This window comes from Desmodus rotundus, unplaced genomic scaffold (assembly GCF_022682495.2).
Source record: "Desmodus rotundus isolate HL8 unplaced genomic scaffold, HLdesRot8A.1 manual_scaffold_360, whole genome shotgun sequence".
Taxonomy (NCBI): domain Eukaryota; kingdom Metazoa; phylum Chordata; class Mammalia; order Chiroptera; family Phyllostomidae; genus Desmodus; species Desmodus rotundus.
Window position 1 is genome coordinate 29,968 of NW_026527435.1, and position 13,424 is coordinate 43,391.

The following is a 13,424-nucleotide window of genomic DNA, read 5'->3' on the forward strand; positions in this document are numbered from 1 at the left end:
GAGTTGTAACCAAGAGAAACCAGTGGGGCAGGGAGAGGGAGAGAGAAGGCAGGCAAGGGGCAAAGTGTGTCTGAAAACTTGTTAATTCTGATGGTGCCACTAAAAGGGTAAAAGTCATGGATGCTTCCAGGCAGGGGCCCAAACTCAAATGTACATGGGCCAGGCTCATGGCCACCACCCAGCCCATACGGTGTTTTTCTGCAAATTCAGGCCACTTTTCTTCTATTTTTCAGATTATTTGTTTTGTTAGAACTACACACTTTAGTGCCACCAACCAGGAATCTGTTGAAATAAAGTAGAAATGTACACTGTTTCCACTGTAACTGGAGCCGCTCCCCCCAGATGTGGCGTCCTGGTGCAGTACCCAAGCTGCACAGCTGTATGTGGCAGCCCTGGCCCAGCATTAAAAGAAATTAAAAACTCAGGGGTTACTATTTGGTTTTAATCACACTGTTTTCCTATTTTGCAGCGAGGTTTCTGACTACGGTCTGTTTCATAGGTGGTATCCTAACCTGTATTCCTTTAAGACAGAGACACTCTCCTTTTTGACCAAACAAGAATATCCTCTTCCACAGACACATCTGTGCTCTCTCATTTCTCTCTAGACACACAGCCCCTCTGGACCAGCTTTTGTTTGCCCACCAGGCAGGTGCTGGCGGAGCAGAGATGGCCCGTCAGGTTCGGCCCCCAGCTGAACTGAGAAGGTTTCCCGGAGACTCGGTGAACAACTGAAAGGCTCCCTTTCAAGGGCAGATGGCCCCAATGGTCCTGTCTGCTCCCTGCCTGCAGTCAGCTCTTCCCTACTAGAAATCCTAGTTTTGCCCGTTACTTGCTTCAGCCGACTGCTGACTCCCTTGCTTAAGCAGTGTGCATGCAAATAATTCAAGAGTGTGAACAACTGCCTAAATGACCCTGATATTCTTTACACCACGCGTAATCAAGAAACCACAGACAAAAACAAAGAATGAGGCCAACCTGTACGTGCTGATATGAAATGATCTCGCCAAGATGTTAAAGGTCACAAAAGCACAAAAGCAGTGTGTATAGGATGTGAAAAAAATATATTTGAATTTGTGTATCTGCTTGCCTAAGTATAGGGTATCTTCAAAGGAGACACACGAAGGAGTCAGCAGCAGTGGCCTGCAGGGAGGGCGGGGCAGTCCGGCCCAGGCAAGTTTGGTACTGAAGGACAAGCACTGAACTCAAGGTGATACACAGCGGCTGCCCTGTGGCCCCAGAGCTGGGCAGGAAACAGGCCGTGGGAAGGAGGCGGGCCCTGGGCAAGGGCGGGCCGTACCCAGAGTGGGCAGTGGCTACTCAACTCCAGCCCACCGTTCTCCCTGGGAAAGCCACCCAGGGTGCAGCTCCTCCCGGTTTTCAGGAGGAGACTGAAGTCTGGATTTTTCACCTGAAACCTCCTGATTTTTAAACCTTAGTTCCCTTTTTGTTTCAAAACATCACATCCCTGGTTGACACATCGCCAATGGCAGCTTTTAAAAAGCATGAAGATGATGGATGTTTCTCGTTGACATCAGTGTTTCCTCCCTCTTTCTCCCTCCCTTCTCTTCTCTCTAAAATCAAATAAATAAAATATATTTTTTAAAAAACGCTCTGGCCGGCGTGGCGCAGTTGGTTGGGTGTCATGCTACAAAGGAAAGGGTCGCCGTTTCAATTCCCAGTCAGAGCATGCGCCCGGGTTGCGGGTCTGGCCCCTGGTTGGGGTGCACACGAGAGGCGGTCGATTACTGTTTCTCCCTCACATTGATGTTTCTCTCCCTTGCTTTCTCCCTCCCTTCCCTTCTAAAATTAAATAAAATCTTTTAAAAATTATTTTAAAAGCATGAAGCTGCTACAGGGGTGTGGATACGGATGAGTCTTCCAGACAAGGGGTCAGGTGAGAGAAAGCCAAGCCCAGGGAGTGTCTGAGACTGTGCTCGCCAGCACGTGGCATCAGTTTGTCTGAAATACACACTTACAACAATAATTTTCTGTTTTAAAAGTGTGGCTTTCGCCCTGGCTAGTGTGGCTCAGTGGATTGAGCGCTGGCCTGCAAACCGAAAGGTCGCCGGTTTGATTCCCAGTCAGGGCACATGCCTGGGTTGCAGGCCAGGTCCCCAGTTGGGGGTGTGTGAGAGACAACTGATTTGATATTTCTCTCCCTCTCTTTCTCCCTCTCTTCCCCTCTCTCTTAAAATAAATAAATAAAAATCTTTAAAAAAAATCAGACAAAAGTGTGGCTGTGCCTTACCAACAGGCAATCTGAGGTTTGAGGCCAATGAATTCGTGGTGACAAAGAATTTCCTTCCTTTAGCTGCCCAGTTAAAAGATTTTCATGGTAAGTGAAATTCCATTATCATGAAATTTTCTCATGATAAAAAGTGGCAAATAAACTGGTCATAAAGAAAGTACAAATGCCATATGTATTTAAAAGAACGTTTTGTTGTGGCGATCACAGCGACCTAAATGAGCAGGACAACCGCTTTCACAGTTGAGAGGACACGTGTGCCTCGAGATAAAAATAGCAGGAGACGTGCTTCAGGATTGCTGCGTCATCACAATTCAGAAAGAAGTGAAGACAACATGTTCCAGAAAACTGGGTCAATGACTCAAATAGAGGCTGAGATCAAAGAAGAGGGGGTCAAATTTGAAAAAAAATGGTTTCATGAAATGTGAGAGAGGAAAGATTTTTTCCCACCTTTATCTATTTTAGGTGGTTTGCCATTAGGGGTACTGTGTGTACATTTCATGCACTAAATACAGCAATTGGTGGGGAGAATGCCTGAGAGTACACTTTGACCCCAGAATGTATTCATGTTGGCTCTCTTGTAAAAAGGGCAGGCAGTCAGTGTGCTTTTAGGGTCCAGAGCAGGGTCTTTGCCGGGGCAGAGCTGGGAAGTGACCTGCTGTGCAGCCCTGATGGGCCACTTCATCTGGGGCCTGGGCTCCTCGTGCTGGACCCTGCGATCTCAGCCTGTCTGCTGAGTTTGAACATTGTCTGTACGCTGCCCCTGAGGTACAAGTCTAGACTGCGGTGTCCAGCCGTCTGTCCACATCTCCACGTGGACATCTCAACTTCCATAGGCCTTAAAGCAAACTCCTCCTCTGCCCCTGCCCCTCCCACCTCCCACCATCTCAGTAAGAAGCGGCAGGTGCTCAGGCTAAGAGCTGTCCAGTCGTCCTGACTCCTCTCTCTCATGAATCATTTCAGACCTAATTCGTCAGCGAGGCCTGTTGGTTCCCCTTTCAAAATGGGCTCATAACTCACCTCTTCTCCCTCATCGGTCCCCATCCTGGCCCAGCCCCCACCCTCTCCCGCATGGACCATCCCAGCAGCCTCCTCCCTGGGCTCTGTAACCTCTCCCCACTGTGCCCACAGTCTAGCCCCTACAGGTAGCCAGCGGGACTCCCGGTCTCATCCTCACCCTGCTCAGAGTCTCCTGTGGTACCATCTCACGCATGGGAAAGGTCAAAGCCATGGCCCCCAAGGCCCCACGTGGTCTACCCCTGTCACCTCCCCAACCTCGTCTTCTCCATTCTCTCCTGCCACTGTCCTCACGCTTACTTGATCCAGATTCTCGAACATGCCAAATACAGTGTCCCTCAGGACATTTGTACCAGCTGTTCCCTGTTCCTGGAACACAATCCCCCAAGATAATCCCCCGGTTCCCTCCTCCCCTCCTTCAGGTCTTTGTCCAAACGTCCCCTTGTCAGTGACGCCTTTCTGATACCTGGCTGACAGCAACACTCCACCCCCCACCACACACACAGAGCTCTGGATTCCCCTCTCCTGCTGAATCCTGCTCCACAGAACTCTCACCATCTGCCACCCTAGGTAAGCTACTTATTCATCTTGTCCACCATGTCGTCCCACATTACAGCGTCAGCTTCAGGAGGGCAGGGGTGTCTGCTCTGTTTGCTGCCTGCAGGGCCTGGCACCGGGTTGACAATCAGTAAACATTGGTGCCAGAAGTCGATAAACAGGGATGCCGGCACGGCCAAGGTGAGGAGCCCATGACATCGTGCATGGAGGGCACTTGGCTTCAGGTGAGGTGTTTGTGTCATGTCTGAGCCACCTCCCGTGGATACAGCTGACCCTCTGGGAAGAAAGGTCAGGTTTATCCTGAGCCTGGGCTCCTCCTAGAAGGTGACTGTGCCCCTCCCCATCACAGCACCAGCTCTAGGCAGGAGCACCTGCCCCCATTCGCCAAATCTCGACCTACAAAGAATTCATCTTCCCCCTGGTGGCAGCTTATGAGCTTGCAGGCTGCAAAGGGCCAGGTCAGGAAGGAAAAATTAGAATCCGTATCCCCCGCCCCCCGCCCCACTGGCCAGGCTCAGTGGACTGAGTGCTAGCCTGCGGACTCGAAGGTCATTAGTTTGATTCCCAGTCAGAGCAACTGCCTGATGTCTCTCTCCCTCCCTTCCCTTCTCCCTAAGAATAAATAAAAATGAAATCTTTTAAAACCGAATAGAATACCTCTTTATATTCATGTGTTCTCTATTTTATAATTTTGGGTTCTGAGGTATAATTTATAGCATGCACGATAGAATTTCAATACATAATAGTAAAACAAAGGTGGAGGTGCAAACATGTTTTACTGTTAGGGGTGCGACATCCCAGAATTCTTGCTGACTAGTCCAGGAGCCAAAAAGGTGAGCCGCCTTCGCCTGCCTTCCCCAGGGTGAGGCATTTGGCTCAGCGCCTGACATGGTACATGAGGCCTTTGTGCAAATTACAGAAAGATGTCCCTTTCTTAACATACTACGTCCGTCACCAGTTAGGGTGCTGTCACAGTATGTGGATTTGTTAGATGGAGTCACTCTGGTACCATCTGCTGGAAAACCCCACCATTTATGAAATCTATGGCGTACATGGTGACCACTCCCTCAGACACGAGGTTCCTTTCTCGGTGCACAGGGGACAGCCCTGAGGGGACTTCCCTGTCCTGTCACCACAGACCTGAGAGCGTGAAGCTATTCTGGCCTCTGCTTTATAGAAGGGCAAATTGAGGCTGAGAGGGGAAATGACTCACTGCAGGTCATGTGACAAAGAAGCAGCAGCCTGAGCTCTTGGCCCTGAGGCGCCAGGTCGCTGGCAGCCCACCCTCTTCCTCCCCGACAGACGCCCACCGGCCCACCTACCTGAGTGTAGCAGCGCAGGAGCAGCCCTTTCTCCTTCAGCAGGCGGATGAAGTAGTGACACAGGGTCGGCTGGAGGGAAGCAATCAGAACGAAGCTGACAGTGACACGGAAGGATCCTGTTTTGCCTCGGGAATCACCACATCCACCTTCTGAGGTGGAGCCCATCATTGTCCCCCTTTCACAGATGAGGAACCTGAGGCACAGGGAGGTCGACTGTCTTGCCAAAGTCACACAGCCGCCAAGCCATGGAGTTGGGATTTGTACAAAAGCAGCCTCGCTCCAGAGTCTGGGCTTTTACACGTATTATTAACTCATTTAAGCCTCACAGCAACCCTCTTCCTATAGTGTCAGCTTCATTTTATAGATGGGGAAACTGAGGCTCAGGATTAAAAGAGCAGGAAATAAGGGACTAGGAATCAGACACAGGCAGTCTGAGCCCAGAGCCCAGGTGCTTCTTGACCCCATGATATTTGTCCGAGTGGTCTCTGCCACCCTTTTCTGTTGCCCTTGGCTGAAAAAAGAGCTCACCTTGAATTGCCCAGGATACAGCTCCTTGGCGAGAGCAAAGAAGGGCTCTGGATGTTTCTGTGGGAGAGACAGTGAAAGGCAGGTGGGCACCCAGATGTCCCTGGTGAGAGGAGAGCAGAGGACCCCATTCCCCTGACCCCATCATTGCAGAACTTCCTCCCTGCACGTACCTTGAAGTAGCCAACCTCAAAGATGGCCTCCGGATAGGGAAGATGGTACTTCTGCAGGTTGGCATAGAGGCCCGTGGATGGGGAGCGGAAGTCGGGGATGCCCGCGGCTAGGGGAGGAGGGGCAGGGAGCAATCCATCAGGTTCTTGGGCCCCCTCTACTTTATAGCGACCCTCCAAGTGAGGTCCTAGACGTAGCTCTCCCCAGCTCCTGGAAGGGGCTTCCCAAAACCAGGGGACCGCTACTGGGGGAGGGGCACTTACATGTGGAGATTCCAGCTCCCACCAAACAGATAACCCTGCGACCTGAAAGAGAGTGTATGCATCATGTGACCTGGTTTGCTGAGCCCCAAAATAACACCATCCATCATAGCCCCCGACACTGTTCACTCAGTGCCAGGCGCTGGGGCACAATTTCCAATGCATGAACGGTCCTCTCAACCATCTTGAGGTGGGTGGTGTTAACATCCCCACTTTATAGATGAGGAAACCAAGGCTCTGAGAGGGGAAGCAGTCACACAGTTGAAAGAGTCACGATGAGGACAAAAAATCTACTGTTTGAAATTATACCAACTTCGTCAAGGAAAGGCCCCTCACTTGGAGAGAAATTTCTGTCCCTGACCAGAGCTAGAGAAAAACACGAGATCTTAATGAGGAGGCTGGGGTTGGCGATTCCCCTAGAAAAGCTACAGGTTACTGTAAAATTCTCTGGCAGCACTTCATCTTTTGGACACAGTCCTGAATGACCCTCTATTTCTAGCACATTATACACATTCCTTTCCTCTGCAATCAAACACACACCAGTCACCTGAAATCTGGCAATTTCCATTGGCCACCCTTAGCCCAGACCCAGTGAACAGGACACTGGGTGGGGACTTCAAATCCTGGCTCTCCTGCTCACTAGCAGGGCGTGACAGTTCAGGTCAGCCGTCTGACTCCAGCTGCCTGCTCTATTAATTAAATGAGCACGCAGCAATGACCTTGCAGAGCTGTTGAGTGAATTTATGCGTGTAAAGCTTCGATCTGTGCCCAGCGCTGAGCAAATGCTACACGGCTGACGCTTGAACAACGTGAGGGTTTCCTAGAGATGACGCCAGCCCCACCCTGGCAGTCGAAAATCTGTGTATAACTTTTGACTGCTCCAAAACTTAACTACGAATACCCTACTGCTGATGGAATCTTTACCTATAAAGTAAAGAATAATTAATACATAACTGTATGCTATATGTATTACATACTACTGTATTCTTTCAATGAAGTAAGCTTGAGAAAATAGAATTATTCAGAAAACCACAAGGAAAACACATTCACAGCATGTATTGAGAAAACCTACCTGTCTGTAAGTGGGCCCGTGCAGTTCAAACTGCGTTATTCAAGGGTTAGCTGTGTGTGTGTTTGCTGTTGTTCTTTGAGTCAATTGTACTAAGCTTCTTGAGACTCATAATTTGTGTACCTATAAGCAATTTATTTCCCCATTTTTATCCGCTTTCAGAAATGAGGACGGGAAGGCCTGGCAGGGGTTGAACTGTTTCCCTATAGCCCAATTGCCTCTTCAGCCACTGGCTGGCAGACGGCCTTGAGGCGCAGTGCCCTGGCATCTGCCCGTCAGCTGATGGACAGACGCAGGTGAAGCCCTGTGAGCCAGGCGCCTCTGGGGTGTCCTGTCCGAAGGAGGACAGCAGGGGTGACAAAGGCTGAGGCCTGCCACAGCCTCAGCTCTCAGCTTCCATCTCAGGGATGCCAGCAGACAAGGCCTGGCTGGACCCAGTGGGGGCTCCGGGGGAGGGGGCCTGTGTCTGGATTCAGGGGCCTTGGGTTGCTTCTAACTGGCTGTGTGACCTTGCTCCAATTCATAGCCTCTCTGTGCCTCAGTTTCCACCTCTGTAATGACCTCACAGATACAATGCGGAGGAGGCCTGTCAAGTGCTTGGCCCGGTGCTTGGCAAATGGTGAGGGTTTGATTAACTGTTATTATTTATTATTATCCCTTCACAGGCCCTCTTCTGAGTCAATTATCCTAAAATCCAGGTGCAGGAGGACAGAAGAAACAAAAGCTTTGTAGCCACTGCCTGTGTCCTCTGGGGCCCACCCAAGCCAGAAGCTGGCTGGCTGCAGACAGCTGCCCGGCCTGCCCAGGAGAGGGAGGCTCAGGGCCGTGGGGCCTGGCTGCCTGAGGAGGGAGCCGGCAACAGATGGAGGACAGGGAAACTGGAGAAGACGTCCTCAACAAAGGGCTGTTCAGGACCCTCAAAGGGTTGATTGTTGTCATTGAGGACTGCCGAGGGCTTGGTTTCTCAAACTCTGGTGACCTCAGCTCACAGCAAGAAGTATTAACTACATGGTGACCCAGTAAAGAGGCACCTACACACTCCACCCGAAAGAAGCCTCCTGTAATAATTGATAACCATAGGGAACATGTACACAGCTCCTACTATATTCCAGTCCTGTCCCAGGCATTTACATATTTATTGTTTTAACCCCTACTAACTCTATGAGGTAAATGCTATTATCATTCCATCAAATAGGACTGGCCAATCAGAGCATAGTCATTAGTTCAGCAATGCAGATGTAACCCAGGTCTGGCCAATCAGAGACAACAGTGATTGGTTTGGGGTGAGAACATGACCCAACCTGGGCCAGCTGAAGCCAATTTCTGCTTTTTTGCTTGAACCACTGGGAGAAAGATGCTCTCTTCAGTCGGAGCTGCGAGGCCAGTGGAATTGCATATGGAGCTGCCAGGAGCTACCTTTACCCCAACACAAAGGAAAGCAGCACCAGAGACGGTTAAGACTTTTGACATGGAAGCCCCTGGACCCAGGCTTCAAGCTGGATTCTAGTTAAGGGGTCAACAGACTCCTTTTTCTGGCATGAACCAGTTTGAATTGGGTTTCTTGTTAACTGGCCGACAGAAGGTATGAATGCTTCAAGTGGCTGGGGCTGAGGAAGGGGGAACGGCGCAGCGAGGGGAGGACTTACAGCGCTCACTCAGCATGTAGCGGGCCACCCCTTCCAGGGTTAGGCTGTCCAGCAGACGCTCCTTCTGGGAGCCCAGGCCCAGCGTCTGGGAGAAGAAATTCCGCAGGAAGTCCACTGGTGGAAGAGAGACAGCAGTAGCACTCAGCCCGGGTGCACAGAGGCCCAGAGTGGCCCTGCCCCAGCCCAGTGGTCTCTTGCCTTCCCACAGCTCAGCCTCCATGCCTGACCCAGCCAGCAGCCTCCTGGAGTTGGCACTGTACCCATTTGCATACCTGAATGTCACCCCTGATGGAGGTGAGGGATCACCCAGACCCCTACCCTAAACCGCCCCCTCCCGCTCCCCCCACAGAACCAGGCTTCTAAGGAAGATACTCACTCTCTGCTTCTCCACCAGCTGCTCCTTCCTCAGTGTCTGAATCTGAGTCCTGGAAGGGGCGGGGGTGGGGTGGCCAGGCCCAAGAAGGGGGGTTAGGGGGTGGGGGGGGGTTGGTGACACCCGTTTGGGAAAAGGCTCAGGCTGGGAGGTGGGCTCAAGGAAGTGAGGGGCAGTGGAGGGATAGCTCTGGGGGCCAGTGTGGGGGCTCTGGGACAGGGAGCCTGCACTGGGACCTGGCCTGCCACTCCCAAGGAAATAATTTCATGTAAGTCACTCTGCTCCTGAGTCTCAGAGCCCCTCATCTTGGAGATGGAGCTCAAGGGCCCCCCACTAAGGGGCTATTGTGAGATGAAATGAGTTAACTTAAGTGAGGTGCTCAGCCAGCACCCAGCGGGGTAAGTGCGCAGGAAGCGCTGGCTCTTGTTATTTCATGTGCCCAGTCCACAACCTCGCCTTGCATCCCCATTGCCCCCTGTAGCCTCTGCCCCCCTCACCAAAAGTCACCCATAATGATGGGATAATGCCAGTGAAAACACTTCAGCCTTCACCCTGTGGCCGGCAGCCCTCCTGCTGGAAGCCTGGGATACCACCTCTCCACCCCCTCCATCTCTACTGACTCCTCCTCTTGGGCAGGCTCCCAAATTGCAGGTCTTGGGACTCTGTCCTGGGAGCTCCCTGCTTTCTCTCTCCACCTTCCCTGGGGTAGCTGTCTCTTCCAAGCCAATGGCCTCGGCCTAGTCACTGATGATGCCGCCTCACTGATCCAAGGTTCCCGTGATGGCCTGGATGCCTCCCTCTAAGGGACCCCAGGCTCTCACTCCCACTGTGTGCCAAGCTGGCCTCAGCATCTCCCTCAAACCTGCTCCTCCCCCTGGATGCCATCTCAGTGTGGCCTCCAACGCGCAGTCTGCCAGACGCCTCCAGCCTCCCTCCCCTGACCTCCCGCCATAATGTGTCCCCTCCTCAGTGTTCCACCTGGCCCAGCCTGTCCTCTCCCCTTGGGGATCCTGTCCCAGCCTCCTACCTAGGCTCCCAGCCTCGGTCTCCACCTCTGATCGACCCCGCTACCCTCTGTGTGAGGGCTTGTCCCCTCCACCTCACAGTCTCTTCTCTTTGGTGTCTCCAGTCTAATCATCTCATCATGAGCATCTACAGGGTTCACCGTGATGGCAGTTCCAGGAGGTGTGGTTTCTGTGTTCACCACAGGATGTCCAGCACCAAGAACAGGGTCTGGCACCCGGCAGCGCTACCCAGCACTGAATGAATGGATACCTGTGTGTTAGACCAGGGCTGGGCCCTACAATGGCTCTGGTAAAAACAATTCTTACCAACTCACTCTTCTGCTTAAAACCCCTCCAATAACCCCTCTCTGCCATTGCTCACTATCTGGTTCCAAGTCTTTTTGAATAGGAACCTCTCTTCCAAACAAATTTACATTTTTATTGCATTTTAGATTATGTAAGCTTTGCAAAAAGTCTGCTTTCACATAAGGTATAACTTGGGGCATCTGCCTTGTAATTTCACTCCCCCCTCCCCGAGGTAATCACTATTAACAGTACAGTGGTCATTTCTCAAAATTTTTTTCTCTGAATAGAAAACATTATTTTCCTAGAAATGGGTCATACCATAACACAATGATGCACCTTGCATCTTCTGAAGAACAAGATACTATAGACCCACCTCATTCTTTTAACCAGCTACACTGTGCTGCATTCATTGTAAGGAGGCCCCATAGTTCACTTAACTGTCTACTGACAGCCAGTTGGGCTGTTTCCAGTTTTGCCCCATTATGGACAATGCTGCAATTTACGCCTTCGAATCTCTCTTTGGGACTGAGGATCCTTTATAACATAAACCTTTTTCTCTGACAGTGGCCCTGTTTTGGGAGCCAGGCGAGGGAGAAGTCTTGGCCTGACAAGAAGCTCTTGTACCCTCTGCTGTGCACCTGGGAGGTGCTTTACTCACAGCTTCTGCATCGCCTGCATCTGAACAGTGAGGTCACTGCGGGGGGTGGGCAGCATGCCTTCAGGCTGCAGACAGTGAGGCTCTATGGAAGGACTCAACGCCCTGCCCAGCAGGTGGGAGCAACTCGGACTAAGGGGGAGCTGGAGATGCTCATAGGGCCTTCAGGCCTCCCTAAGGCAGCCTGTCTACCTCTCCCTGAAGCATCTGAAAGGCACTGTGCTGTGTGCTGTGGGTTGCAAACCCTTCTCTGGTATTCTGAGTGACAGAGGACAGGATACTTAACAACTCTGCCTCAAGTTCCTCATCTGTAAAATGGTCACAATAGGCTGGGAAGATGAAATGAGATGATGCCCATGAAGCACTAAGCAGAGTACCTGGCTGAAGTAAGTACTCAATAAATGCCAGCCACGCATACAAGTAGTTGACTACCCCCAGTCAGTGCCTACTAAACCCACCACACACTTCCACGCTCCCAGGCCTTTGCACTAGCTGTACCCTCTGTGTGAAATACCACTTCTCACCTTGCCTGAAAAGATTCTAAGTCATTCTTCACATACTACAAACGTGTCTACCTCAATCTGACTCCTAGACTAGCCTGTGGATTCCTCCAGGAAAGGGACCGGCTAGAATCTCTGTGACCCCACAAAGTTTTTTCTGGGCTCCCACAATGCCCTGAGCTACTTTCACAATCACTAGAAGTGTAAGGTCATTTTCTAGTCACTTGTCCATGAGATCTGTGAGTTCAGGGACCAAGCTGGATGCCTGTCCCAGCACCAGCATAAATGGAGTTCAGAAGGGACTGAGGTGGGGTAGGGGTGAGGGGGTGGGCAAGAAAAGAGGAAAGCTCGGTAGGACAAGCCTCGGCTTGAGGCTGCCGACCCTTCTCTGATTCTCAGTCCTCAGCATCCTCGACTCCCCAGGAGGCTGAACTGGGAGGTGGGGTGAGGGGGTGGGGCTGTGTGCTGAGGGCCCTGGGGTAACTCTCCCTATTGTCACCTCCCACCAGGGGAGTGGGGTGTAGGAACAAGTCCATCTCTCTCCTTCCCTCCACCCTTCCCCCATCTCACCTGAGCCTCCTGCACCTTCCCTGCCTGGGTCTCCAGAGGGTCAGAGGCTGGGGGAGGAGGGGGAGCAGATGTGGTTATAGTGGGGGGAATGGTTAAGGGGTTATCACGGGCTTCAAAGCAGGGGGATGGAGGCAGGAAGACCCACCAACCTAGTTATACTGGGGTACAGGGTGGTGGTAAAAATGGAGTAGAGGGAGGGAAGGGCTGGGGAAAAGCAGAGCGGAGGGTGCTGGGAGGAGAGGTGGTTAGTGAGGGACAAATGAGACAAGATGAAGGTCTAGGAGAGGGAGGAGAAAGTAAAGGATACAGGGCATGGAGGAAACCTTAGGAGGAGTTAGGACGAAATATAGTGTGTGAGCGTTGTGTGGGGAGGGCTCGGTTTACAAGCAGTGGTAAGTTTAGAAAGGAAGAGGGAAGGTAAGATATACTCGGACTGAAAGTAGGTGTGGGGGACTGACGAGGTGCGATGGTGGTGGTATGTTTAGGAGAGGCACAGGAACTAGAGGGAAGAGATAGGAAGGGACACCGGGGTGCCCTAGCATCCTACAGTTCCCCCAAACAACCAGGTACCCTTGGCAACCGGGGCCGCAGCAACTTAAGCCCTTAGCAACGAGGGTCCTTGGCAACCAAGGCTAAAGAAACACGCGATCATTAGTAACTTGGGAGACATGTCAAACGGCCCCTTAAAACCTTGCGACCCAGAAACCCACCAGCCTAACAATATGGATCACTTAGCAACAGCCCCCCGAACCCCACTCCTTCTACATGCAGCCCCAATCTCCTGCCCCACCACACCCGCCCTCGGGCCCCGGGGCCTGCAGCCCTCAGCCAGGCCCCGGTGAGGCCCGGCCCGACTTCCCCACCGAGGACCCCGACTCACCGTCCCGTTCGGCCATGGGCGCGGGGCGGGAGCCCTTGGGGCTGTCACCGACTGCTCTGTCCCGTGACAGCACCGGAAACAGTAGGGGCAGAGATGGGGCAGAGATAGGGCAGAGAACTACCACTCCCAGCAGCCAGAGCGGCCGCATACAAGCTTTCGCTCAACCCACGGTGCACGCCCTTCCTTGGTTAGGAAAAACAGGCGAGGTCCAGACTACGAGTCCCACAGTGCCCCGCGCCGGCCGATAAAGGGTGCCCGGAAAATGTGGGAACAGGCAGAGAGCTGTAGTCCGTATGAATACTCTGATTGGTCAAGGTGTGGTA

General features: G+C 52.1%; 1 protein-coding gene across 1 annotated transcript in view; it reads right to left on the minus strand.

The window, feature by feature from the left end:
- The window catches only part of SIRT2 (sirtuin 2), a gene marked incomplete at its 5' end in the record, with an annotated part of 17,878 nt that extends 4,698 nt beyond the window's left edge, over nucleotides 1–13,180 (minus strand). The window contains 8 exon segments of the mRNA XM_053917870.1: nucleotides 5,143–5,211; nucleotides 5,671–5,727; nucleotides 5,841–5,947; nucleotides 6,102–6,143; nucleotides 8,814–8,927; nucleotides 9,190–9,238; nucleotides 12,222–12,268; nucleotides 13,102–13,180. Coding sequence (XP_053773845.1) covers nucleotides 5,143–5,211; nucleotides 5,671–5,727; nucleotides 5,841–5,947; nucleotides 6,102–6,143; nucleotides 8,814–8,927; nucleotides 9,190–9,238; nucleotides 12,222–12,268; nucleotides 13,102–13,117 — 501 coding nt within the window.
- Nucleotides 13,181–13,424: the final 244 nt, after the last annotated feature.